Source organism: Mustela erminea, chromosome 11, assembly GCF_009829155.1.
Source record: "Mustela erminea isolate mMusErm1 chromosome 11, mMusErm1.Pri, whole genome shotgun sequence".
In the NCBI taxonomy this organism is placed as follows: Eukaryota; Metazoa; Chordata; class Mammalia; order Carnivora; family Mustelidae; genus Mustela; species Mustela erminea.
In genome coordinates this window covers 94,574,667-94,598,088 of record NC_045624.1, presented here as the reverse complement: position 1 = coordinate 94,598,088, position 23,422 = coordinate 94,574,667, and the positions used below count along the sequence as shown (strand labels likewise).

The 23,422-nt window shown below is 61.7% G+C and overlaps 1 protein-coding gene across 9 annotated transcripts in view; it reads left to right on the top strand.

Moving 5' to 3' along the window:
• The window catches only part of TNS3 (tensin 3), a 201,800-nt gene that overhangs the window by 103,854 nt on the left and 74,524 nt on the right, over positions 1-23,422 (top strand). For 7 of the 9 annotated variants that reach the window (XM_032305050.1, XM_032305044.1, XM_032305043.1 and 4 more), the window contains 8 exons: positions 1,503-1,586; positions 7,382-7,494; positions 7,794-7,854; positions 8,443-8,518; positions 19,016-19,145; positions 19,428-19,493; positions 20,302-20,406; positions 21,928-22,002. In XM_032305050.1, the coding sequence (XP_032160941.1) occupies positions 1,503-1,586; positions 7,382-7,494; positions 7,794-7,854; positions 8,443-8,518; positions 19,016-19,145; positions 19,428-19,493; positions 20,302-20,406; positions 21,928-22,002 (710 nt within the window). Of the gene's footprint in view, positions 1-1,502; positions 1,587-3,666; positions 4,273-7,381; positions 7,495-7,793; positions 7,855-8,442; positions 8,519-19,015; positions 19,146-19,427; positions 19,494-20,301; positions 20,407-21,927; positions 22,003-23,422 lie in introns of those variants that run through there. The other 2 variants (XM_032305051.1, XM_032305045.1) reach the window with 2 other exon arrangements.

Below are 23,422 nucleotides of genomic sequence, written 5' to 3'. Positions count from 1 at the left end.
AGTGGAGTCTGACTTCCCAAGTGTTTTTTCTGGACACAGACGGCGGAGCTGGGGCTGGCCCGGGAGGAAACCCGAGCCCCCGTGAAACCGAGAGCCCTTCTTGGTGATAATGAGGGTTTGTGTGTGCGCCAGAGCCCGAGGTGGCTGCTCCTGCCGGGTCCCCTGCGGAGCCCAGACGGGCACCGAGACCGCATTCCGGCCGATCTGCGCGGGTCGCCCTCACGTTTCGGCCACGGCAGCGCCGCTCGGCCCTGTTCTTCCTGATCACTGCACTTTCCCGGATGTGCCGCCCGACCCGCCGCGTGGAGGGGGCCCAGCCCCCAAGCATGGAGGCGGCGTTAGGTCGTTAGGCACAGGGCTGGTCTGTGCCCGTCGGGGCAGTGTCTCCTGATTCCCTGCTCCGAGCCCGCCATGGCGACCGGCCTCTCACACGTTTGTGTGTCCTTGATCCTTGGCACTCCCAGAAGCTGTCACGGGGAGCACGTGTCTCTAAGAGCTCTGTCGCAAACCATGCTCGGGACGGCCTCCGAGAGGAGAAATCAAGAAGGAGAAGGAAGCTTCTTGGGTCGGCATCCTGGGGACGGGTGACTAGGGAGACCGTCAGCAGGAGTATTAACGCTGACGGTGACGTTATTCCTGAACAAACACACACACACACACACACACACACACGAGCCGGAAGTACACGGTCAGCATTTAGTAAGACCCATGAGCTCTGGGCAGAGGAACGCTTGCAAGTGAAGCTCTGTGTAAGCTACTTCTCAGCTTAAAACATGCACCCTCGACGACGGTGAAGGCTGGGTGCTGCCAGGCAGGCAGCCGTCCATCTGGGACAACCCTCCCCGGGCCCCCCCAGCGCAGCCCAGGACAAATGCCCGCGGTGGATCCCCATGTTCCGCAGGGCTGCGTGCGTGCACTCTGAGGGGAGAGCCCAGTTCCGATCAGGTTGTCTGGGAAGCTCTGGACTCGAGCAAGACTCGGTTGCTGTGACCTCTCGCATCCGTGTCCCACGATGTGGGATGGATCCGTCAGGTCAGCCAGACTGTGACCGCTCAGCTGCAGGGTTTCCTGAGGGTCCTATTGAGCGCACTCTGCTTGTGGGCGGCCACTGCTGTGTGACTCCTCCTGCAGGCCTGCTGAGGGTCGTGACTCCCTGTGGGTCCCAAGCTGGCCCCCGGGGCTTGCTGGTGGTCACTAAGGGCAGTGCTAACTGCTGTGCCCCAAACCCTCGGGATCCCGACACTCGACGCACAGACCTCTGCTACTTCCCTGCTGTCGTGGGGCCGGTGTGGCAATGGGACAGTTTGGGATGCCAGCCTTGTGCCCGCCTGGGGGAAGGAGCCTGGGGGGTGGCTATCCTGGGAGCTGTGCCACCTGGAGAGAGGGTGCCGCTGTGTTGGACAGTGGTCCAGACCTGCCAGGCCGTAGCCCCTGCCCCCGTCACCCGGCCATCCGCGGCGTCCACGGTTAATGCTGCGCTGATGCTCTCTTTCCTTCCTCAGCGCTGACCAGGCCCTCGACAGGTTTGCAATGAAGAAGTTCTATGATGATAAAGTTTCAGCCCTAATGCAGCCTTCCCAGAAGCGGTACGTATGCGTCCCTGAGCCAGAGCCAACAGCTTGGTGATATCTTACGATTCAGAAAGTGGGACAGAAGGGACTTCTCCCCGGCCAGCCCGGCAGGTGTCTAACGGCGAAGAAGGGCCACTGCGCGTGTGGGTGACCAGGGAGCCTTGGCTCCGACTGGCTCTGGGAGGTGGACCTAGGACAGCCCCCACCATGTGCTCCACATTTCACGCCGGGGCTTCCATGCTCAGGGCGGCTGTGGATTCACGCCGCGATGTTGGAACTGGGCTCTGTCTGCTGGACTGGGGGTCGGCGAACCGTGTCTCTAACCCGGTGGCAAGTAGCTGGTCAGGGCCCCGCCGGCCACGTGGTCTCTGTCATGGCCGGCCCAGCACGAGAGCAAACGTGGCCACATGGCAGGTGTGGGGTTGGCCGTCTCCTGTGCTAGGCTGTCCACCCCGAAGCCCTTTCCTCACATTGGCCCCCCAGCCCACCCACCGCTCCCTCTCTGGCTCTCGGCTCAGCCCCTGGGAGGGCTGAGCGGCGGAGGGCCCTGGAGGAGCAGACTTCCTCCTACCCCGCGCCCCCAGCTGAGTCCACGCCACCCTCTGGGCCCAGCCGAGGAAGTCACCGCACTGTTATTTGAAAGCAAACAGCAGGGAATTGGCCAAGAATTGCCAAGACGGTTGCCAGGGTGCTTTCCCCTCCTGTGCGGCTCACCCTTACGTCTGCTCCCCCAGGTGCCGGCGGGCATGGCTGGCAGACGGGAGACGGAGGGTTCCACACCCCGGGGGGGGGGGCGGCCACGGGCGTGTTGGTCAGGAGCTGGGCCTCGATACTTCCATCTGGGAAAGGGGTTTCCAGCCACCACAGGCCCTCCTCCTTTTGTCCTGGGAGTCCCCAGTGTCCAGGACTCTTTGCAGTCAGACCCCCTCCTCCCCCCCTCCCCCCTCCCCCTCCCCCTCCCCCACCCCCCCCACCCCTTCTCCTTCCTTCCTCCCCCTCCTCCCCCTTCCCTCTCCTCCTCCCTCCCTCTGCCCATCCCGCAAACCCTGCCTCTGTCAACACCGCTCTGTTCTCCGTAGCTGTAAGCTTTTGCGCTTGTTTTTTTGTTCATTTGTTTTGTTTCTTGGGGATTCCCCATGCAAGTGTCTTTTCCTGTCTCATTTATTTTGCGATGCATAGTGCCTCGCAGGCCATCCAAGCTGTTGCAGACGGCAGGATTTCATCCTTTCTTTGTGGCTGACTCGTGGTCTGGGCTGGCCCTATACCGCACCTTCGCCCGTCCATCCGTGGGCGGACGCGTGCGCTGCCCCGTAGCTGGGTTACTGTCGGCGCGGCTGGAGTGAACCCGCGCTGCGGCTGTGGTTCTGTTTCACCAGGTAGATAACCCAGCCGTGGGGTTGCTGGGCCATATGGTATTCCTGCGTTAAGCTTTTTGAGGGCCCTCCCTACCGTTTTCCACGGCGGCTGCGCCCGTGAGCATTCCCACCAACAGGGCACGAGGGGTCCAAATTCTCCACATCCTCCCCAGCACCCATTGTCTCCTGTGTGGGCTACAGCCGTCCTGGCAGGTGTGGCGCCGTATCTCCCTGTGTGTGGATGTGTGTTTCCCTCAGGGTGAGTGACGCTGTGCGCTTTTTCACGTGTCTGTTGGGTGTCTGCAGGTCTTCTTCTGAAAAATGTCTGCTCAGATCTTCTGCCCTTTTAAATTTAATTTAATTTTTTTATTTTTTTAAAGATTTTATTTATTTATTTGACAGGTCACAAGTAGTCAGAGAGGCAGGCAGAGAGAGAGGAGGAAGCAGGCTCCCTGCTGAGCAGAAAACCCGATGTGGGGCTCGATCCCAGGACCCTGGGACCATGACCCGAGCCGAAGGCAGAGGCTTAACCCGCTGAGCCAGCCAGGCGCCCCTTCTGCCCTTTTTTAAAAAAGGTTTACTTATTTATTTTAGGAAGGGTAGATTGAGAGGGGGGAAAGAATCTGGAGCAGATTCCCTGCTGAGTGTGGAGCCCAAGGCTAGGGGATGGGGGTGGGTCCATCCCATGACCCTGAGATCAGGACCTGAGCTGAAATCAAGAATTGGACCACCAAGCCACCGGGGTGCCCGAGTTCCATACACATTTTAAGGTTTTCTTTCTGGTTTTGTGGAAAATGCCGTAGGAATTTTGATGGGGACTGCATTGAATCTAGAGACTGATTATTCTTCCAGTGTTATTCTTCCCTTCCTTGAGGATGGAACATTTTCCCATTTCTTTGTGTCTTGTTCTGCCTTTTCCATCAATGTCTTATAGTTTCCAGCACGCCCGTCTTTCACCTCTTTGGTCAGCTTTGTTCTTAGGTCACTTTCAGTCTTGTTGATGCTATCGTCAGGGGCTGGTTTCTGCACTTCTTGTTAGGGTGGCGCGTCATTATCCCATGGCAAGGCGACAGAACAGTTGTATTAACTTTATATTCTGAGTTTACTGATTTCATTTATTAGTTCTAACGGTTTTTGAGGGCAGTCGCTAGGCTTTTCCGCTATAATATCACGTCGTTTGCAAACTGGGACCGTTTGAAATCGTTCTTTCTGATTTCGTGCCTTTCATTTCTTTTTCTTGTCTGATGGCTGTGGCGTGACACTTTGACACCATGTGAATGAAAGCAGTGACAGCAGGCCCCCTTGTCTTGTTCCTGATCTCAGGGGAAAAGCTCTCAGCTTCTCACGTGAGTGTGATGCTAGCTGTGGGCTTGCCGTGCGCAGCCTTTTTACAACGAGGGGTGTTCTTTCAACACCCACTGTCTTGTGGCTTTCCATCCTAAACGGAAGTGGTATTTTGCCCAGTGTTTTTCCTGCATCTGTTGAGACCATCGCGTGAGGTTTGTTCTTCCCAGCCACTCAAAATGCTCAGCACCCGACGGGGAAGATGTTTGCCTTCGTTTCTTCTTTTTTTTGCTCTTACAACTTACAGTATTTTTTAATAGCAACGCGAGACTGGGGAACATGGAAATATACTTTCTCACCTTAGCAAGCCCACAGCATTCACGTTCCCCTCCTGTCTGGGTGCTCCGGAAGCCGTAGGATTTACGTTGTGTAAAGGTGGTGTGAGTCCTGTTCTGCCTTCCCTGGCGAGTCTCCCTACACCTGGAGAGGAGAGGAAGCCCGTCCACCCAGCTCCTGCAGTGGGAGATGCCCACGGACCATTCTCGAGTAGGTAGATGACCGCTCTGATGCATCCGGAGGAGCCCAGGCTGGCCGCGTCTGTGGCACGGACACTGTGATGGGGACCCTCCCAGTGGTCCCCCTGCCCCGAGGGAGCTCTGTGCAGCTCTGTCTCGACTGAGCTCAAGAAACCCATTTCAACTGGGTCTCCTGAGAGAGTGAATTAATTAGCTTGCTGGGGTTTATGGCCTGGGAGGCTTGGGGCCTTGGCAGTAAGCCCCTCCAAGCCTTATTTAATACTGGGCTGGTGAGCTCACCTTCCCAAGGGTGCGGGGCAAAAGGGGTCCCGAGGAGGCCCCCGGTGGAGTCATTCCTGTGTCCAACCCTGCCTGGTAAAGGGACTGAGCCTGCAGAAACGAAGATTTCAGCTGTGTCTGTTGGCCGGACCTTTCCCAGCATAGCTTTATTTGGCTTTTGACATTTTTATAGTCTGGACATGACCCTTTGTGTGTCTCAAAGAGCACATGCATGGGAGACAGGGTAGATAAAGGGGAGCAGGCACCCTTCCTCTCTCCTCAGGGAGTGTGCCTGCTGCAGCCCCCCCCCCCCCCCCCCCGCCCCAGGCTTCTCATGCTTGGAGGCAGGGTGGCTCTCCCACAGGGCCTCCTGCACAGCCAGGGACGGGAGTGCTGGGGAGCGCTAGGTAACCGGCAGGCTTGGGTCCCGTCCTGTTGCAAGGGCCCTGCTCGTGTCTCCCCACCATCCATGTGGCCTCCACGAGCACCACGGAGGGGAAGATAGGAAGCCTTAGGGAAGGATGTGCCCTTACAGTGGGTCCTCATGCTGAGCCATGGGACGTGGTCATGCTAGCGTTGTCATGCTAGCTCTGATACATATACGTGTTCAGGGAGATCTGAGCAGTGTCCAGGGCAGGTCGGCGTTTAGGGGAATTTGAGGAAACTCCCAACCATGCATTTCTGCCCTTGTCCCTGGTGGTAAGGAATGTGTTGGACATCTGCAGATTTCCAGCTGCTTTGTCACAGAAGTGACGCACGTGCCCCGCCATCTGTCCCCCCTCTAACACGTGCGGTTCCCGAACCTTCTCACTTTAGTTGAGAGGAAGCGTGGAAAGGGTCATCACAGGGAATTCCTTTCCTCCAGAGAGAGAGGAGACGGTGAGAGGCAGAGGAGCTGTTTGGAGCAGGGCCCCTACACTGGGCGCTGGGGGAGCTGTCAGGTTCCCACCCCCTTTACCGCCACAGGCGAATGCGGTTCCTCCTCGTGTGCCAGTTGCACTGGGGGCGCGAACCTTCCGTTCTCTCTCGTGGCTCCTGTCTTCACCCGGGAACCGATTCCCTTTCCTTTGGTGCTGATGGGCGCCTCGCGGTGGCCATGAGGAGATGTCCTGGTCCCCTGTCCGTGTCCCGCCTCCCCTAACTCAGCTGCGTGTTTGGACAAGGCATTCGCGCTTTTGCGAACAGCAGGACGAGGCCGCCCCAGCGGGGAATCCGTGAACATTCACCGCGTGGCTTACTGTGAAATGTCTCCTCACTCCTCCCTGACTCCTCCCTGACGTGCACACTAGGGTGGAACCGGGGTGCGGAGAGGAGAGACGTGTGCTCTGTGCACCCGGGGTCCCTGGCACACGGCGGTGTTCCTGCGGGGCTGGCCGGATGCGGACTGAGCGGCGCGCAGGCACGTGGCGGTCCAGCCACCGGTGGCTCAGCCCCGTGCTGGGGATTTGCTGGTCGTCAGCCACCTGCCTGTAGGCCCCGGAGACTGTTAGGGGCAGGCAATGGGCTGCCTGGGGCTGCTGCCCTAACCCTGCTGGGGTTAGGGTCCTGCGCTGGGGGTGAGCAGGCCCCTGGCTGCGCACGCAGAGCCAAGGGCCCTGTGCTGAGCTCGGGCTTGTCCACATGAAGCACTGGCCGTGGGCGTGATTGTCACAGCTGGAGGGAAGGGACAGGGTGCCGTCTCCACCCTGTCCACACGCTTCACCAAAATAAACACACGGAGGACCTTTGTCATATGTCCTTCTCTTAGCAGTGGTGCTGTCAGGAGGGGACTGGGGTCAGTTGTTCTTTAATGAACTCTCTGGTCACAGGCGTGCTGGTTATAAGCCTTAAGGTGACCTTTTCTTCATCCCAAAACCCATGTGTGCTTGACGATAGGCCCTCCCAGGGCCAGGAGCGGCACAGAGCCCGGCCGGCGTCTCCCCGTGGGGAGGGGAGAGTGACCCTGTCACAGGCCTTCTCCTTCACTCTCCTGTCTTACCCTGCGGGTGGGGGGCACCGTGATGGCCCTGTGGCCTGAACCTGTGTGGCTCTGGGGGCCCTGTGACGGCCCTATGGCCTGAGCCCGCATGGCTCTGGGTTGGGGGCAGAGAGACTGCTTGCGGTGTGGGTGCGGACCCAGCACGGGAGCTGCGGTTCTGCACTGGGTGCCCAGCCACATGCAGTGGGGGGTGTCCAGGGATCCTCGCAGGGTCACGTGCCCGGGCTGTGCTCGCCAGGGTCGGACTTGGAGGTCGAGCCCTGCCTGGATGTGCGCAGTGGGGCTGGGTCCCCTCCCAGTGCCTCAGGACAGCAGGCTCGGTCTCCCTGCGTGTGTGGCCCTGCGTGGGCTCAGAGCCGTGGGGCCCCCGTGGGAGCCCTGAGCCGCTGTCCGTTGCAGGTACGTGCAGTTCCTCAGCGGGCTCCTGTCGGGGACGGTGAAAATGAACGCCTCGCCGCTCTTCCTGCATTTTGTCATCCTACACGGCACTCCCAACTTCGACGCGGGCGGAGGTGAGGTCCACACACCGCGCTCCAGACGTGCAGCCCGTCCCGGACCCTGCGCTCCCCCGGTCTGCCTTCCCTCCCTGCCCCATCCAGGGGTCCTGGTCACTGTGTGCGGGGTCCCTTGGCCAGGAGGACCTCTTCCAGGGAGCCCCGCTGTCCCCTACTCTGTGGTCTGACTCCAGCTCTGTTCCCCAAAAGCGTGGACACAGCACAGAGGCCACCTGGTCCCAGGTTGCCTCTCTCTTGCTGTTTGTCAAACTCCTGTCTGTCCAGTCCTGCTTCTCACGGACAACTCTCTCTTGCAGCGTGCCGGCCCTTCCTGAAGCTCTACCAGGCCATGCAGCCCGTGTACACGTCCGGGATCTAGTAAGTGCTGTGCTCACGGGAAACGCACCTTCCCGGGCCGCCCGTCCTGCGGGAAGGGGTCGGGGCGTTGATGGGGGAGAGTGCCCGGGGGCTGGAAGGGGCACCTTGGCTCCAGGAAGGGGTGTGGACGCAGAGCCTGGTGGGCGGGGAGGCCCACAACCCAGAGTCCTGTGACAGGGTCCGCAATGGGGAGCCTTCTCTCCCCTGTGTGTTTTCGGCAATGGGCAGGTGCCCTCAGAATGCCTGAGTTTCCGGGCTTTCCTGGTTTGCTTTCTTGTTTGCTCGCTGTACGTATTTTGTGGACATTACTAGAATGTGAGTGAGAAGTAGGTTGGAACAAGCTGCTGTCGTGGTCGGGACTCGTGGCGGACCCGCACGCGGGGGGCACCTGGGCGCTCGCGCACTCTGCCCGTTACCGACACGCACAGTCCACACTCTGGCCGGACCCTGGGGAGGAGCATCGCAGGGCCACGCGGGGTATTCTGTGTCCTCTCCGAGTTTGAGTGGCGAGGTCGCTTTTTTCAAAAGAGGTTTTTTCTGTTAAATCGTGAAATTGCATCGTGGTTTACCTTCTTGTGTGTCCCAAAGCAACGTGGGCCCGGAAACCCAAAGCAGCATCTACATCGCCATCGAGCCCGCCCAGCTGCTGAAAGGCGACATCATGGTGAGTGCACGTGCCGGTCCCTCCGCCTTGGTGATGCCCGTGGAAAGCACGGCCAGTGGCCATGATCTGAAGGCCTTTGGCTTATTTTCTGGGCAAAGATGTTTTACTAGAAGGGGCAGAAGGAATCGAGAGGACCACTTGCAATGTGCTCTCCGACCTGCGGGTCCTAGCTCGGCCCCTCTGCGTCCGAGGGTCCTCATCCCTTGCCTACACGTGTGATCTCGCGTGTCCTTAGTGGTCCCAGTGCGAAATCCCCCGGCGTATCGCAGCTCAGCGAATGACCTTCATGGAGAGCCCTCCGGGTAGTCTCAGATCTGGGGCACACTGCTGCTTGGAAGAGAGGACGTGTGACATGTTGGCCTCTTCTCTGTCTTGAATATAGAGGACGTCGTTCATCTAAACTAATTTTAGAGGCGTTTGGCATAGGGAAACTGTGGGGCTGCTGTGCCTCCTTCCCACACCACAGAAGTGATTTCCCATGTGTCTGCAGGGCCTTGGGGAGGGGGCGCCTGTGACAAGAGGGTAAATGAAGATTCTTACTCGTTTCCCCTAAACGTTTGGATTTCAACATCCTCCCTCAGTGGCGGGACTGTCCCGAGTGCTCACGAAAGTCAGGTCAGCGGGGTCGTGGAGGTTGGCTTCCCTGGTGAAGACGTCACACTGCTGAGTTCAGCCCACGGTGCGGGAGCCCGCTGTCCGGCGAGAGGGCTCTGCACGTGCATTTCACAAACAGCATGTCGCTCGCCCCTGACGACCTCGAGGTGAAGGGGCCGGTGTCCTCAGGCCACGGGAGGCCGAGCGGATGTATAGGGTGCCAAAGCGGACGTATAGGGGCTGAGCGGATATATAGAGGCTGAGCGGATGTATAGGGGCGGGAGCGGATGGGCCTTTCCTTAGCCCATTTGCTCACACGTTCTGATGCACTGTCCCCATGGAGAAAGCTTTCTCTTCTAGAATGTTCTGCAAGGCAGCACCCAGTCTCCCTGTGGTCAGGAGACTGAGAGGGAGAGGGGAGGGTGTGTCTCTGTGTTCTGCCCGGGTGACCTCCAGACATGTCTCCCAGAACTCGATTATTGGACAATGGGCTGAGCCGTTATTGGGCACCTGCTGCATGTTGGACAACCCCCTAGGGCTGCACATGGCCATGGCTTTAGTCTGCCCACAGCTTCTGGGTCTACTGTTGCCCTGGGTCTACTGTTCCAGGTTTAAAGGAGGCCAAGCGACCCAGAGAGGCCACGAGAGGCGAGTGGGGATGCCGACAGGACCTGCGCCCGGCGCCCCGTGGTCTGGTTGGTGCCTCGGGAGGCGGCCTGTCTAGAATGGGTGTCCCCTGTTGTAAGGACCCCAGGGAGGGGGGCAGAGCTCCAAGATGTGGTAGGTGACTCCCGAGCATGGGGGAGCCTTCCCCACCCCTGGACTGTGGGCTGCTGGGGCAGTGTGTATGGCCAGTCAGCAGCCTGGGGTCCTAAGCCCTCCTCCCCCTCCCCCCTTCCTCCCCCTCCCCCCCTCCCCCTCCTTTTCCCCCTCCCCCCCTCCCCCTCCCCCTCCTTTTCCCCCTCCCCCCCTCCTCCCCTCCCTCCTCCCCCTCCCCCCTCCTCCCCCTCCCCCCCTCCCCTCCTCTCCCTCCTCCTCCCCTCCTCCCCCCGCCTCCCCCCCTCCCCCCCTCCCCTCCTCTCCCTCCTCCTCCCCTCCTCCCCCCCCCTCCTCCCCCTCCCCCTCCCCCTCCTCCTCCTCCCCCTCCTCCTCCTCCCCCTCCCCCCTCCTCCCTTCCCTTTTCCATCCCCTCCCTCCCTCCTTCCTTCCGCACCAGGAATTTATTTACGCAACTGTCCTGTTTTGAAAGTTTTGCGCTTTCTGGGTCTCCGTGTGGGGCCCTAGCACAGGAAGGAAGGGAGGGACAGGGTGACATCTTTGTCCCGAAGGCGCTGGTGGGGGCAGCGGACCTGCGGTGGGCGAGGGACCCCAGGATGGGCCGTGCTGGGTGAGGTGGGCAGGCGGGGAGCTTCCGAGGGGTGCTCAGTCGTCCTGGGGGTGATTCGTTGTCCTGGGAGGGCGAAGCCAGATGGTGCCGGCTCGGTTGCCCGTGGTTCTTTTTTGGGAAAACTGGTGATCCTGAAGCCCTTTCCAGGGCCCTGAGGCCACACTGCTTCTGCCCTGGAGGTCGCCCTAGAGGAGGGCTGGTGCAGGGAGCAGGGGAGAGGAGGGGCAGGAACCTGGCCTGAAGGTGTGTGTGAGAGGCTGCCATTGGGGAGAGGCTGTGCTCCCAGGGGCCGGCCCTGAGCCCCACGACTGGGTGCCCACCGGGTCTGCCGCCTGCAGGGTCTGGGTGGCCTCAGAGGTCACCGCGCGTCTGCGGACTTGAAGCTAAGTGAGGGTCCCGACGGGGTTAGGGGCGACTGGGTGAGCTGGTGTGGGATGACGCCATCCCTGAGCACGGGCACGGGTGAGGGCTTGGCCTTGGGGCTCCCGTGGCCGCCCCCTGCCCCAAAGCCCTGCTCCCCTGCACGCCCGAGCCCGAGGGCACCTGTGTGTGTGTCTCACCACTCGGGGTCTGCGGAAACACCCGGAGCAGGGGGCTTGGGGGCATTTGGAGGGGACCCGGTGTGGCCCTAGGGAGCTGGGCGGTGGGTCCTGGAAGGGAGGCGGTGGGGGGCAGGCAGGAGGCCCCGACCCTCGAGCTTGGACTCCGCGCCCCCGTGCTGGGGCCGGGAGCCAGCCCTGGGTGAGCTGCGAGCTCCCAGACGTGCTGGCCCTCTGGCTGGATGTTGTCTTGTGTGTTTGGGGAGCTGTTACCCACGCTGTGTTCAGACTCAGAGGATGCCTCCGGGCATTCACGGCCGCGGGAAGGGGGCCCCGTCGCCACGAGTATGAGCCCCACGTGGTTCTCAGGTCTCCCCGGAAATGGATTTGGTCGAGTAGCTAAGAGGGGACTGTGTGGCACCGGGCTCTTCCCTGAGCCTCCTTTGCTAGGGCTGGGAGTCTAAAAGCAGGATCCGATGGCCCTTGTCGAGAAATTTCATTTCCAGCTTGTACCTAAGGGCGCTCTGAGGTGCAGACAGAGGTCTGGGGCCCCTGGATCGCTGTGGCAAGGAGGCCTGGCTGAACAGGGGGCAAGCACAGTCCGGAGTGGGCTCTGCAGGTGACAGTGAGGCCATCCGAGCTCACAGGGCTTTGCGGCTTTGTTCCGCGTGGCCTACAGTCCATGTCATCGGGGGGTCAGGCCCACGGTCCTGGGGAACAGAGGACGCATGGCAGGGAGAACCCTGTGCTAGGGACGAGCAGGACCAGGCACAGGTGTTGGGAATCAGGAGGATGGGGGTGGGTCAGGCCAACGCCAGGAGTGCGGGGTCCTGTCTGGGTCCCTTTTGCTTGTCTGTGCTTCACCTCGGGGCCTGGAGCGTGGATGGAACACATGCGGAGGGGACAGGAGAGGGACAAGGCTGTACTGGTCTGGCCTTTTGGATCTTTCTGGATCTCCTCTGTCCTGTTCTCCTAGCCTTGGGCCACCAGCCAGAGACCCTATGCTGGCAGACACCTCTGTCTTTGCTGGAGGCTTCTCTACCCCTGGCTCCTGGCTTGCAGCCTGCCGTACTCCTGGCCATCCCTCAGTGCCTGGTGGGCCCCTTGCTTGTCGCTGGAGAAGCTGCTGAACCCTGGCTGAGTGCAGCAGCTGCTCCCCGTGCCCCCTGCCGGTCGAAGCTGCTCTTATGTGTGCTTACGTGTGCCCCTGGGCCCCGGGTCCCCCTTCATGTCTACCACCCCAGGCTTCTGGGACCCACCCCCCTCAAGTCCCCCAGACACCCAAGTGTGAATTTGCTGTCTGGCCCACATGTCACCCGTGATGGAGATTCTGCGCCTGGATGTGCCGACCCCTGCTGCTGGGCGTAGCCCCCTGCAGCCTCCCGGGTGAGCGGACGCAGTGGCTTCAGGGCCCTGGGCACTGGAGGCAGAAGCCATGGTGCGTGAGTGGGTGTGGAACAGGACAGCGCCAGTGCTTGGGCGTCCTGTGGCTGCGGGTCTCGGGGTGAACGTTTTGTGGCGCACAGGGAGGCACTCCGTCTGCGGGTTTCTGTTTCCATCGCGGGTTTCTGTTTCCATCACCAAAGCCGACAGAGAAGACTCTCTGGCCGGTTTCCGGGGAGCCGCTCGCCTCGGGAGCACCGGTGCCGTCCTGCCCCTTTGTGCGTTCCCCACCCCGGGTATTTTTAGGGTCAGGCGACAGTTTGACTTATGCTTCCTGTGTTTACGATTCATTTTTGTACGCGCTGCACTTTCCGCCGCGTTATCAGATGGAAGGGGAATGATACGGGCTGTGGCTAGGAAGGGGTACTTTTCCATCACGCGCGGTGACATGTCCTTGTGCCGCTCGCAGGAATGACGCCCCAAGGGGTTCAGTCAGGGGAGCAGCAGAGGGAGAAGCAGACTCCCTCCCGGCTGAGCAGGGAGCCCGATGCGGGGCTGGATCCCAGGACCCTGAGATCATGACTTGAGCCAAAGGCAGACGCTTCACCAGCTGAGCCCCCAGGCGCCTCCCCACTGCTGCAGCTGCCTTAACAAAGCTCCGGAGGCCAGGGGCTGAAAACACACCTCCACTGTCCCCGGTCTGGAGGCTGGACGCCCCCGATACAGGCGGGGCAGGGCCGGCCCCCTCAAGGCCTCTCCTGGTCATGCAGACAGCCGTCTCCTCCCCGGGCCTCACGGCGTCGTCCCTCCGTGCCTGTCTGTGTCCTGGTCCCTCTTCTTATGGGGCCGCAGCCAGAGAGGAGCAGGGCCCAACCTGGTGGCCTCATTGACCTTGATCACCTCTCGGTGAGAATCTAGTCTCCAGATACAGGCCCGGCCGAGGTCCTGGGGGTCAGGCCCTGTGATTTGAATTTGGGGGGGGGGGGACATAGTCCAACCCATGATTCCTGTGTACAGTAAGCAAACCTGTCCCAGCGAGACGAGCAGCGACATCACGCCCCCCTCCCCGTGATAGGGCCTGTGGGCTTGTTCAGTGCTGGTGTGCTCCGCGGGCAGGAAGGGGAATGCACGCAGAGCCTGCTCCCCAGTTACCTTCCTACTGCGGGGGGTGGGGGTGAGCAGGCAGGTGACCCGTGCGCGGAGGGAAACACGGGGGACCCTGGGGGGAGAAGATGCTGGGGTGTCGGAGGAGAGGTGACCCAGAGGACAGTCCGGATGCTCGGGTCATAATCTGTGGGGCCCACGTTGTGCCGCAGCTCTGAACCCCCGGGGCTTTTGGATCCCCGAAATCCACATGGAGGTCACCCCGGGAGGAAGATGGTGCACGGTTCTGTTCCCCGATGCTGGCAGAGCACAGAGGGCAGGCCGCCTCCGCTCCGCCCACACGGGCTGAGGAGCACCTGTCCCCTCTTCCCTATGCCCCCCCATCTCCCTGCGAGCTGGGGGAGAGTTGTGCACTGTGGCTCTGCCCAACCCCCATGTGGGTTGCTCCCTCCTCCCCAGGAGGGTCGCTCCACGCACCCCTGCGCAGGGCCAGCCCACGGGCGAACCTCACCTCCGGGGAGCCGTGTGCAGGGAGTAGCTTCCGGGGCCCTTGCACACAGCCCGTGCACGCAGGCGTCGTCCTTTCCGCCCGGGAATGTGGCGGTAGCTGTGGCAGCAGCAGCCACTCGGAAAGGACGCGGAGGAGCAGACACGATGTTTGTAGGTTTACTGTCGACAGCAGCAGAGGTTCTCTCCAGGTTCTTGGGTTTGCTCTGGAAGTGGGGGCGGGGGTCGCTCCCCTGGGTCACATCCTCCTAGAAGGCCGCTCGCTCTGCGTGTGCTCCCCATTTTGATTTTCTGCGTGTGCGTGCAGACAGATTGGCTCCTTTCCTCCCCTGGGATGCGATGTGGAGGCCGGTTCGCAGAGATGACAGGGGCCACCTTTGCAGGAATTGGGCCGTGTGGGCTCTGAGGGGCCGGGACCTGCTGGGGAGACCAGGGCTCTATTTGTTGTCCCCTCAAGGCGGGGGGCTCGTGGGGATGCACTTCCTGGTGAGGCCGGGCAGCAACCAACCACTGTCTGACCACCAGACGCAGCCAGCCCGCCCCCCTTGCCCTCGCTCTGCACCCCCGGCTCCCCCATCACCCGGGTCCACCCCTCCCACAGGGCAGGGCCTCAGGTGCTCAGTAAACGTGCTGTCACCGGGGAGGAGGGCAGCCTTCGTGCATGCGACCAGGCTGTTATGTAAGCTCGCTGAGGAATGCCGTGGGCGCCAACGCAGCTGGAGCCTGGCCATGGTCCAGGGCCTTGATGGGCTCATAAACACTTTCCCGTCTGGCGTGCCCCGTCTTGCTGTCTCTGCAGTGCAAACCCTGTGGCCACTTACATTTTGTCCTCGTCGTTGTGAGGCTCTGTGAGCTCGCGCCCGTGACCTAACTTCTCCCTGGAGGGCACGGCGGCTCAGAGAGCCGCTGCAGACACACAGCACCATTGCCGATGCCCTCGTGCTCGGGGCCTTCTGGAAGCATCCTTCGCTCCTGTGTGGACTCTGGTCCTCTGGCGGGTGGTTCTTCCAGACCCCCGCGGGCCTGTCCCTGTGCTCCCTCGGACTTCCTGCGCATACACCCTCTCCCGTCCTGTGCCAGCCCTCTTCCGTGCCCGGCCTGGGTCTCGGTGCATCCCGGGGTCCTAGCTCTGTGGTGGCTGTGTGCTGGTCGGCAGCGGGCACCTGCTGACCTCTCCTTGGGTTTGGACGTGATCCCAATCTTTCAAAATCGTGGCCCATGTTGGTGCTCGCTGTGCAGGCGTCCAGACATCCGCGGGCGAGCTCTCCAGGTCTCTGTCCTCTCAGTGCATGGTTGCCGCTTATGCTCTGCGGATATGACTTCCTCGCGGCCTGTCCCGGCAGCCACAGGCCACCAGCAGCGGGGGTTGGGGGCATGAAGCTTCTTTTGCTACTCCTGTTAATAGCTGGGCATTCGGATGATTTGGGGGGAGAGGGAACGCTGCCCGCTGACCTCTGACCTGGGCGCAGGTGCTCCCAGGGCTTCGACCCCTTGGTCCCAGGTGCCGTTCTCTTGTCGCTGAGAGTCTGAAGCACAGACACCCCCGTGCAGTGTGAGGGTCAGGCCTGGATGTTCGCGCGGGCGCCGGTGGGTCGGTGCTCATCTGAGGGGCCGTTCCATCACGCTCGAGGACACTAGCTGTGCGCGGCGTGCGCTGTGGGGACCTCGGTCCCTGCGGGCCATGCTTCCATGTGCCCGCCACTCAGTCCCCTCGGGGGCCCCGGGCGGGTTTTTAGGCAACACAAAGAAGGTGAGGCTGAGCGGAACAGTGCGGCTTGTTGCATCAAGACTGAACGAAGTGGGGTTGGCCATGGACCTTCTTCCTTCCGACGCCCCCTCGCCAGAGGCTTCCAGCCTCCGACAACATAGCACGTGGTTCTCCTGCGTGTTGACCCAGAGTGAAGGTCTCATCCTCATCACAGAATCACGGGAACCCGCCGTGGCCTCCGAGAAGTCCATGTCCCTGCCGAGGACCTTCCCCAGGCGCGAGCGCTCCCCGCGAGCTGTAGCGTTCATGTCATACCCGTGTGCCCCGCCGTGGCTTCAGGGACAGCCTGGGGTGGACGGAGGTCATTCCTTTCCTGCAGGGGCCAGGCTGCGGCCCTTGGGTTGTTAGAGACGTGCATGTTCCAAAACGTGAAGGCGGAGGATGGCTGCGTTTTGGAGACTTGCAGACGCCAGGGGGACGAAGGGGACGTTCCGGGCCTCGGTCCCTGTAATCTTTACGAAGTGCTGTCGGTACTTGAGATCTTAAAGGGGGAATTCGGGACGCTCTTGTCCAGCAGGCACTGACAGTTCTTTCCACTGAGTGTGGAGAACGCGGTTCTGGCCCCTGACTGCCAAAGCTAGCCAGCCCCGCCGGCTTGGGTGGTGTAGGGTTCCGGCTCTACACGGGGTGTCAGGGACCCCGGGGGGCTCCCGGCAGGCGGGTCGATCCTGTCTCAGGGTCGGAGCTGCTGTATGGGCAGTGCTGCCCGGACCTCGTGCGTGGACGCGCCTGTGGTCTGTGTCTTCTGAAGACACCTGGCGTCCGTCCCCAAGGTGGGCAACTGGGCTGGGGTCGGCAGGTGCCACCCCATCTGTGGGAGGAGCAGCTCACTGTGCAGCACGCAGAGGTGTGCGGGGAGCCTGGGTGTCAGCCAGCATGCTGGGGAGAGTCCCACGGACACCCCGTAGGATAGTGTGCGTCCCCGCCGGGCGGCTGCTCTGTCAGTGAGCTCAGTCACTCCTCCATTCTGAGCCCTTGTCCTGGGGAATGTCTGCAGACACCAGAGTCACACTCGGCCTGGGGAGGTGACTGTGTCCCAGGGCAATCAGCCACGGATGGCCTGGGGAGGGTGACTTCCATCTCTGACCATCCATTGCCCCCGAGTGCCATGACCTCTGCCACCACCGCTTCTGGGCACTTGGTGGGGGGGCTGGGATTGGTGGCTCTGAGCCACCCTGTTGGGGGTCAGCTGTGATGAGTCACGGTGAGCTGCAGAGGGAGCCCCTTGGGTCCCTGTGGAAGGTAGGACCAGGCCTAGGGGTGCGGGGGAGGAGGAGCTGCCGCTTGGGAACCAACTGGAGGGGGAGCCTATTCATTGGGGGTGGGAGGAAGGCCCCAAAGACAGGGCTGTGCTGGGGGGTGGGGGCTGGTCTACCCAGCACTCGTGGTGCCCCTGGTTCCCCGGGGTCCTGCGCACAGACCCCAGCGGCCACGCATGTTGGGACCGCTCCTTCCTGCTGTGTGACAGTGGGGCCGGCCTGGGCTGCCTCCCACAGGATGGAGCTCCTGGTACTGTGGCTTCAAGCTTTGCTTCCCCCCGGCATTTAAGAAGTTTGGAGAACCAGACCGGTGTAAGCCCGTGTCCCCCCTTGTCCCCATGTCACCCTCAAGACAGACTCAGGCCTGTCCTCCTGGAGAGATGGGGGCACCGGAGACCTCCTCCCACCCTGGAGGGGTCTCCTCTGGGGTCAGTGGGGTCAGTGCAGGCGAGGGCTTGCGGCATGGGGAGGCACGCACAGCACGTTCTGGGAGGAAGCCCAGAGGTGGGCCTTGGGTTGGGCCCCACTGGGAGGTCAGAGACCTCACGGAGCCGCAGGAGGAGACGGCACACTGTTGGGAGCAAGTGCACCGCACTTGCCGCGTGTCCCCAGAATTCTTGCCAGCCGTGTGCCTGGGTCTCGGAGGCCGGAGCCTGGGGCCTATGTCCCCAGCAGCCGGCCCCGTGTTTGTCAGCACCGAACGCTCCCCGGACCGGCTGTTTACATTTTCTCCTGTATTTATCAGACCGTTTCCTTATAGATAGCACAGAGGTAAACAACCTCAGAGGGCGTGTTTCCCAGGGGCTTCTGGGGCTTGAGTTTTCCTCTGTGGGAGTGTCTGTCTGGTTGGCCGTACGGAGCCTTCCACTGGGGTGTTCTGCACCGCTGGGCTAGACCAGTGCGAGCGGCCGCTTCTTGTTGACCTTTCTGACGCACCAGACATTTGAGGCCCGTCTCTGGCCTAGAGAAGTCATGGTTGTGAGCGTAGCAGCCTCTGAGAGCCCCTGCCCCGGCCTCCAGCCTCCCCTCCCTTCTGGGCATACACAGTAGAGGGACCCGCTGCCCGTGCTCCGCTTGTCTGAGAACAGAATCCAGCCCGCTTCTGGCCTTGGGCCCCTGCGGACCCTGGAAAGGAGCCCCCAGTCCTGCTGTGGCCGGAAAGCGGACAGGGGAGGTTGTCGGCAAGCGTCCTCTCCTGCGAGCCCTCCCCGCAGCCCCCACATCCGTTTTCCCCTGGGCGGGGAAGGTCGCCACGTTAAGGTGGAAAATGACTCTCAGTGTCCCTGCCTGCCTGCCCTTCCCCGCTGGTGCCGAGTGCCCTGGGGGTGGGGGGGTGCATCTAAGCTGCACATGAGCCCATCACCCCTGAGGCCTGAGCCACTCCCAGGGACCCAGGGCACCCCCAGCCCCGGGGCTGCGGTACCACAGCCTGGGCTCACATCTCCCCCAAGGTGCTTCTGGGGGCAGGTCTCAAGTGACATCCAGGACATGGGACGAACAGGCTTGGGGATTAAATGCCGGGGCCTCACCCACCCTCCCCTTAATCCGGGGCCTCACCCACCCTCCCCCCCGTCCCCTCCTTATGTCTCTCCCCAACCCCGTGTCTTCCTCACTCTTTACGTCATCACCCACACATACTCATTGGACATCCCACAGATGGTAACGACCGTCTGCTTCCCGTGTGAAGACAGAGGGGTTTTAACTTGAAACACAGACAGTTCAGACTAGGGGAACATCCTCTCCATGGGGAGTTCTTAGAGCCCAAAAACGGGGCCATAGGACTCCATCCGAAGCAGGTTCCCATGTGCTGGTCTGACAACCCAGGCCATGCCCTTCCTGGGAGCAGGTCCCGTGGGAGCACGGAAGCAGGGGTCTCTCGGAGGGGGCTGGCCTGCACCCATCTGTCCATCCCTCCTGCTCAACAGCTGGCCCTTGGCCTGCCCCTCTCCACCCCAGGTCAAGTGCTACCACAAGAAGTACCGCTCGGCTACCCGCGACGTGATTTTCCGCCTGCAGTTTCACACGGGGGCCGTTCAGAGCTTTGGACTCGTGTTCGGAAAGGAGGATCTGGACAACGCGAGCCAAGGTGGGGCCACGGCTGATGGGGGTGCGGGGGGCGGTGGCCGCGGGTCCTTGGTCATTTCCGTACCTGTTCAGCCCCATGCCCCAGACGGTGAACCTGCGTGCTGCGCAGTACCGGTCTTTCGGAACGCTGAGCCCTGGTCCACAGAAAATTCCGGGAAAGCGGTGGAACTTTGCCACCGCGGGGACATGGGCGCCATCCGGGTGGGGTTGGAAGCACAGCGTTGTCCGTGCTTTTTGGCCACTGAATCTCTGAGCTCGTTGACATGTGATTTTTTTTTCTCAGATGACCGCTTTCCCGATAATGGCAAGATTGAGTTGCTTTTCTCCGCCACTCCCGAGAAGCTTAAAGGTAGGCGGCGTGCCGAGTGCCGGGGCGCGGTGCTCACCTGGTGGGGTGGAGGGTCCTGTGGGGTCTCCGTCCAGTCTCCCGCTTTTGTGCGTGTCAGGAAATTGCCGTAGGAGTTTTTTCAAAGCAGGCTGTCTTCCAGGGGGTGGGAGTGGTTGGGAGACAGCAGGCCAGGCTGCATCAGCAGGACCCCAGGAACAGTGAGAGCTTGGTCCCTGGAGGTCTGTCTGTCTGGGAGATCATGCTGAATGTTTACTTCTCCCCCAACGAAGAATCGAGTGTTGTTGGAGAGGATTGGAAGTACAGTGGACGGCAGATGTTTATGTGCAAAGCAGGTTCTCCTTTCTTCTAAAAAATGCCCTGAAGGAGAGATCTTGTCCTTTTACCGTCAGGGCGAATGGCTCTTTGGTACAGCGAGATCCATATAGGGGAAAGTTTTGCTTTTGTTGCTGGGGACAGTAGGCCCCTCCTAGTGAGATCAGTGTCCTAATTCAGTGAATGGTTAAGGGCAAGGCTCATGAGGTCAGAGCCCCACAGCCTCCCCAGAGTGTTGGCAGGTGGGCACGTGTGTCTGCGAGCCTGGAGTGGCCAGAGCACCCGCGTCCCCTCTGCTCCCTGCCCACCTGACTCTGGTCTCGACCAGGCTGTTGAGAGCAGTGCATGATGCTGTGAACGCCCCTGGGCCCGTGGGGGCAGGTGTGGGGGTCTCGGCGCTGGCTGCCGGTGCTTGTGCCTGGGATGCTCGTGCCTCATCATCCGGGCCGATGTGCCACCACGTGCCTGCCCTGTGACCAACACCTCCTCCACGCAGGGTGTGAACACTTGCGCAATGACCATGGCGTGATCGTGGACTTCAACACCGCAGACCCTCTGATCCGCTGGGACTCCTATGAGAGCCTGAGCGCGGGGGGAGAAGGTACGTCTGGCTGCCGCCGCCTGGGCCAGGGAGGGGCGGAGACGGTGGCCTGCTAACCGTCTGCTCGGGATCTGCAAGCTTTCCAGAAATCCTGACTTCTTTCGGGGTCCAGAGCGCCCCTCCCCAGTGCTGTGGTTTGGGGGAGCCTGTGAAAAGCAGGCTTGGGGATTTGGGGTGGCACAGTGGGTGTGGCCTCGCTGGGCTGTGGCCGGGCTGCTGTCCTGCACCCGGGAGCTCCCTTGGCAAGAATGTATGGGCTCGTGGAACCGCCTCACCTGCCCCGTTCACCCTCAGGATGGACACCTCGGGCCCTGGTGCTGTCACGAGGGCGGAGAGGCTCTGCCGGGCTCCCCCACAGAAGAGACCTCACACAGGACCAAGGAAGGATGGGGGCCTTCTCCCCGGCCAGCAGGAATAGTCCCCACCCCACGCCATGGTGGGGCCTGATTTGGGAGAGAAAACCACCTTTGTCAAACTTGTTTCCTCTTGATGTACACTAGCCAGAAGCAGGTGTTGCCGAGACACCTCCCCCCGACCCTGACGTCGTGGGCCACTGGCCTGCAGGGTCTCCGGGGAGGGACATCTGGTGTGCGTGTGACCGAGCAGTTCCTGTCTTCATGGGGGTCAGTCACGCCTCTCCTCCTGGGTCCAGGGTCCTGGCGGGCAGTGGGGGGGTGCCTGCTGTCTCCGTAGCATGCGTGGTTTGCCCTGTCCCAAGCAGAGAGCCGTGGGGGACACACTGTGGACGTCACGTACCCCGTCATGTTTCTCCCTTACAAGAGCCAGAAACCATGACACACGCAGAGTGGTTCCTGAGAGACTGGCCGGGGGCCCATCAGTGTTCACAGGTGCAGCTGGCCCGGGGTCATGGGTCAGAGATCACGCAGGGCAGCCTGAGGGAGATAGGGCTTCCGTCCCAGCCCGCTGACCCCAGAGCTCCTCTGGGCAAGTATCGTTCGGCCACGGTCTCCCCTTCCCTCACTGGTGCCCGGGCCACAGGAGGCCTCGGAGAACAGAGTCTCAGGGTCGGGCAGTGTGAGCTGAGGGGGTTCGTTAGGGCCGATACCAGCGTCTCCTGCGCTGGGCTGGCCGGCCTGGGGCGCTGCTTCCTGGGACTGGCCGGGCAGCCCCAGGCATGCAGAGGACAGGGACCATCAGGGAGAGCTGGCCCAGCGCGGCCTCTTACACCTGCTGTGCTCCTCTCCATCCACTGTCCATTCTGTTCCTTACTAACCCGCACCTTGCTGGACTGGGCGTGCGAGCCTGCCCCCAGGTGCTGGAACTCGGGGATCGGCTTCTCCGCAGAAGCAGTGGGTGGTGGCCCGTGGCGTCCTGTTGGGAGGGCCACCGGGAGCAGTGGGGGGGGGGGCATTGACCACCTTGTGGGGCTGCCACCCCCCACTCTCCCTGACACTGACTTAGCGAACACTGGCCTTTGCTCCTGGGTGGGTGGGGTCTTGTGAACCTCGCGTTGCCACATTTTAGTAAGCTCACGAGTGCGTAACTACATCACCCCTGCAGCTCCGTCCAGACACACCGGACCTAATCCGTCCTGTGGACCCCGTGAGCCGCCTCGGCCGGCAGCACGGAACTCAGGCGGGAGCCAAGTGTCCCTGATGCACAGATGTTCCATGTAAAGCACATTGTGACCTTCTCCTGCTTAGGACACCAGACAGCCCTTGAGGACTACTTTTGGGGGTCATTTTAAACAGCAAAAATACCAACAAAAATAATGGAAATGCGAACACTGACGTGCCATAGGACTGGAGGGGGCTCGTTTATGGTGTGGGAGCTGGGAGCACACACGTGGGACGGCTCTGAAGCGGGGCCCCTCTGCGCGCCTCAGTGAGTGATGGTGAGAATGCCACGAGCTGCTCTGGTCTGGGGTTCGACGTAACGGTGCTCGGTGAGTGGGTGGATTTGCAGACGTGGAGCCCACGTATGGCCACTGACTCTACCTGCTGTCTTTGTTTTTTTGAAATCCTCCTTTCTTCCGCGTCTCCTGTGGTGACTGGGACCGTCCCATCCGGGGGAGCGTGGGTCGCTCCGCTGTGCCTCCCACCTCTCCACGGTAGCTGTGTGGCCTTGAGCAGTCACTTGACCTCTCTGAGCCCTTCCCCGCTCTGCACAGGGAGTCGTCGTCAAGCCAGGGGCGCTGAGTAGACATGGGCCATGGACCCCCGACAGTGCTGCAGATCACAGGGCCCCGTAACAATGTTGCTCCTCCTTTGGACCCCGGGGCTTGGGGACGACCTGGCCTGGCGTGGGGTCGGTGAGGGTTGGGTACCCCCAAGGTGGCTGTGGGAGGGCACGTGGATCCCATCTCTCCCTGCACCGTCGGACGGCCACTGCGGCGGGGTGAGACCGGAATGCACCAGGGCCTGGGGTGATGGGCTGTGGTGCCCTAGACCCTGCTGACTTTTCCATCACCGTCATCCCAATGTCGCTCAGCGATCAGTGAGTGCACCGTCCCTAAATGTCACCGAGCATCACACGGACAGGACTCCCTGAGTGTGGAGCATCACCCGCCCCCCAGGGACCAGTGATGGCGGAGCTCAGTGCCGACAGCCAGGGGGCTCTGTGCGGGGTCAGGAGGCATCTCGCTGCAGGGTGTGCAGAGCTGGTCAGGGAGCCGCATGGCTTGTGTTCCCGATCCAGCGACGACAGTTGGTGCTGCCGTTTCGGAAGTGGATTTGAAAGCTTTCCTGCTTGGAAATCGTGGTTCGGTGTTAATGTGTGGAAACCAACGCAAGTGTGGACCCTTAGTCACTTCACCAAGGAGGGTCCGCTGCATCTGGCAGACGAAGTGGCAGGCGGCTTGGCCGGAGCAAGATGGGCGGGGCCCCTCATCGGCACAATGGACGCACCGCCCGCCAAGCTCCCAGGGCTGGGTGCCTCATCGCTGTGTACCAGCCAGGAACGTCCCTTCGCCGCACACCCCGGAGCTCAGGTGCGTGCTGGGGTCCTGCGACAGTGTCTGCCCCCGGACATCCTGCTTGGACCTGGGAAAGCACCT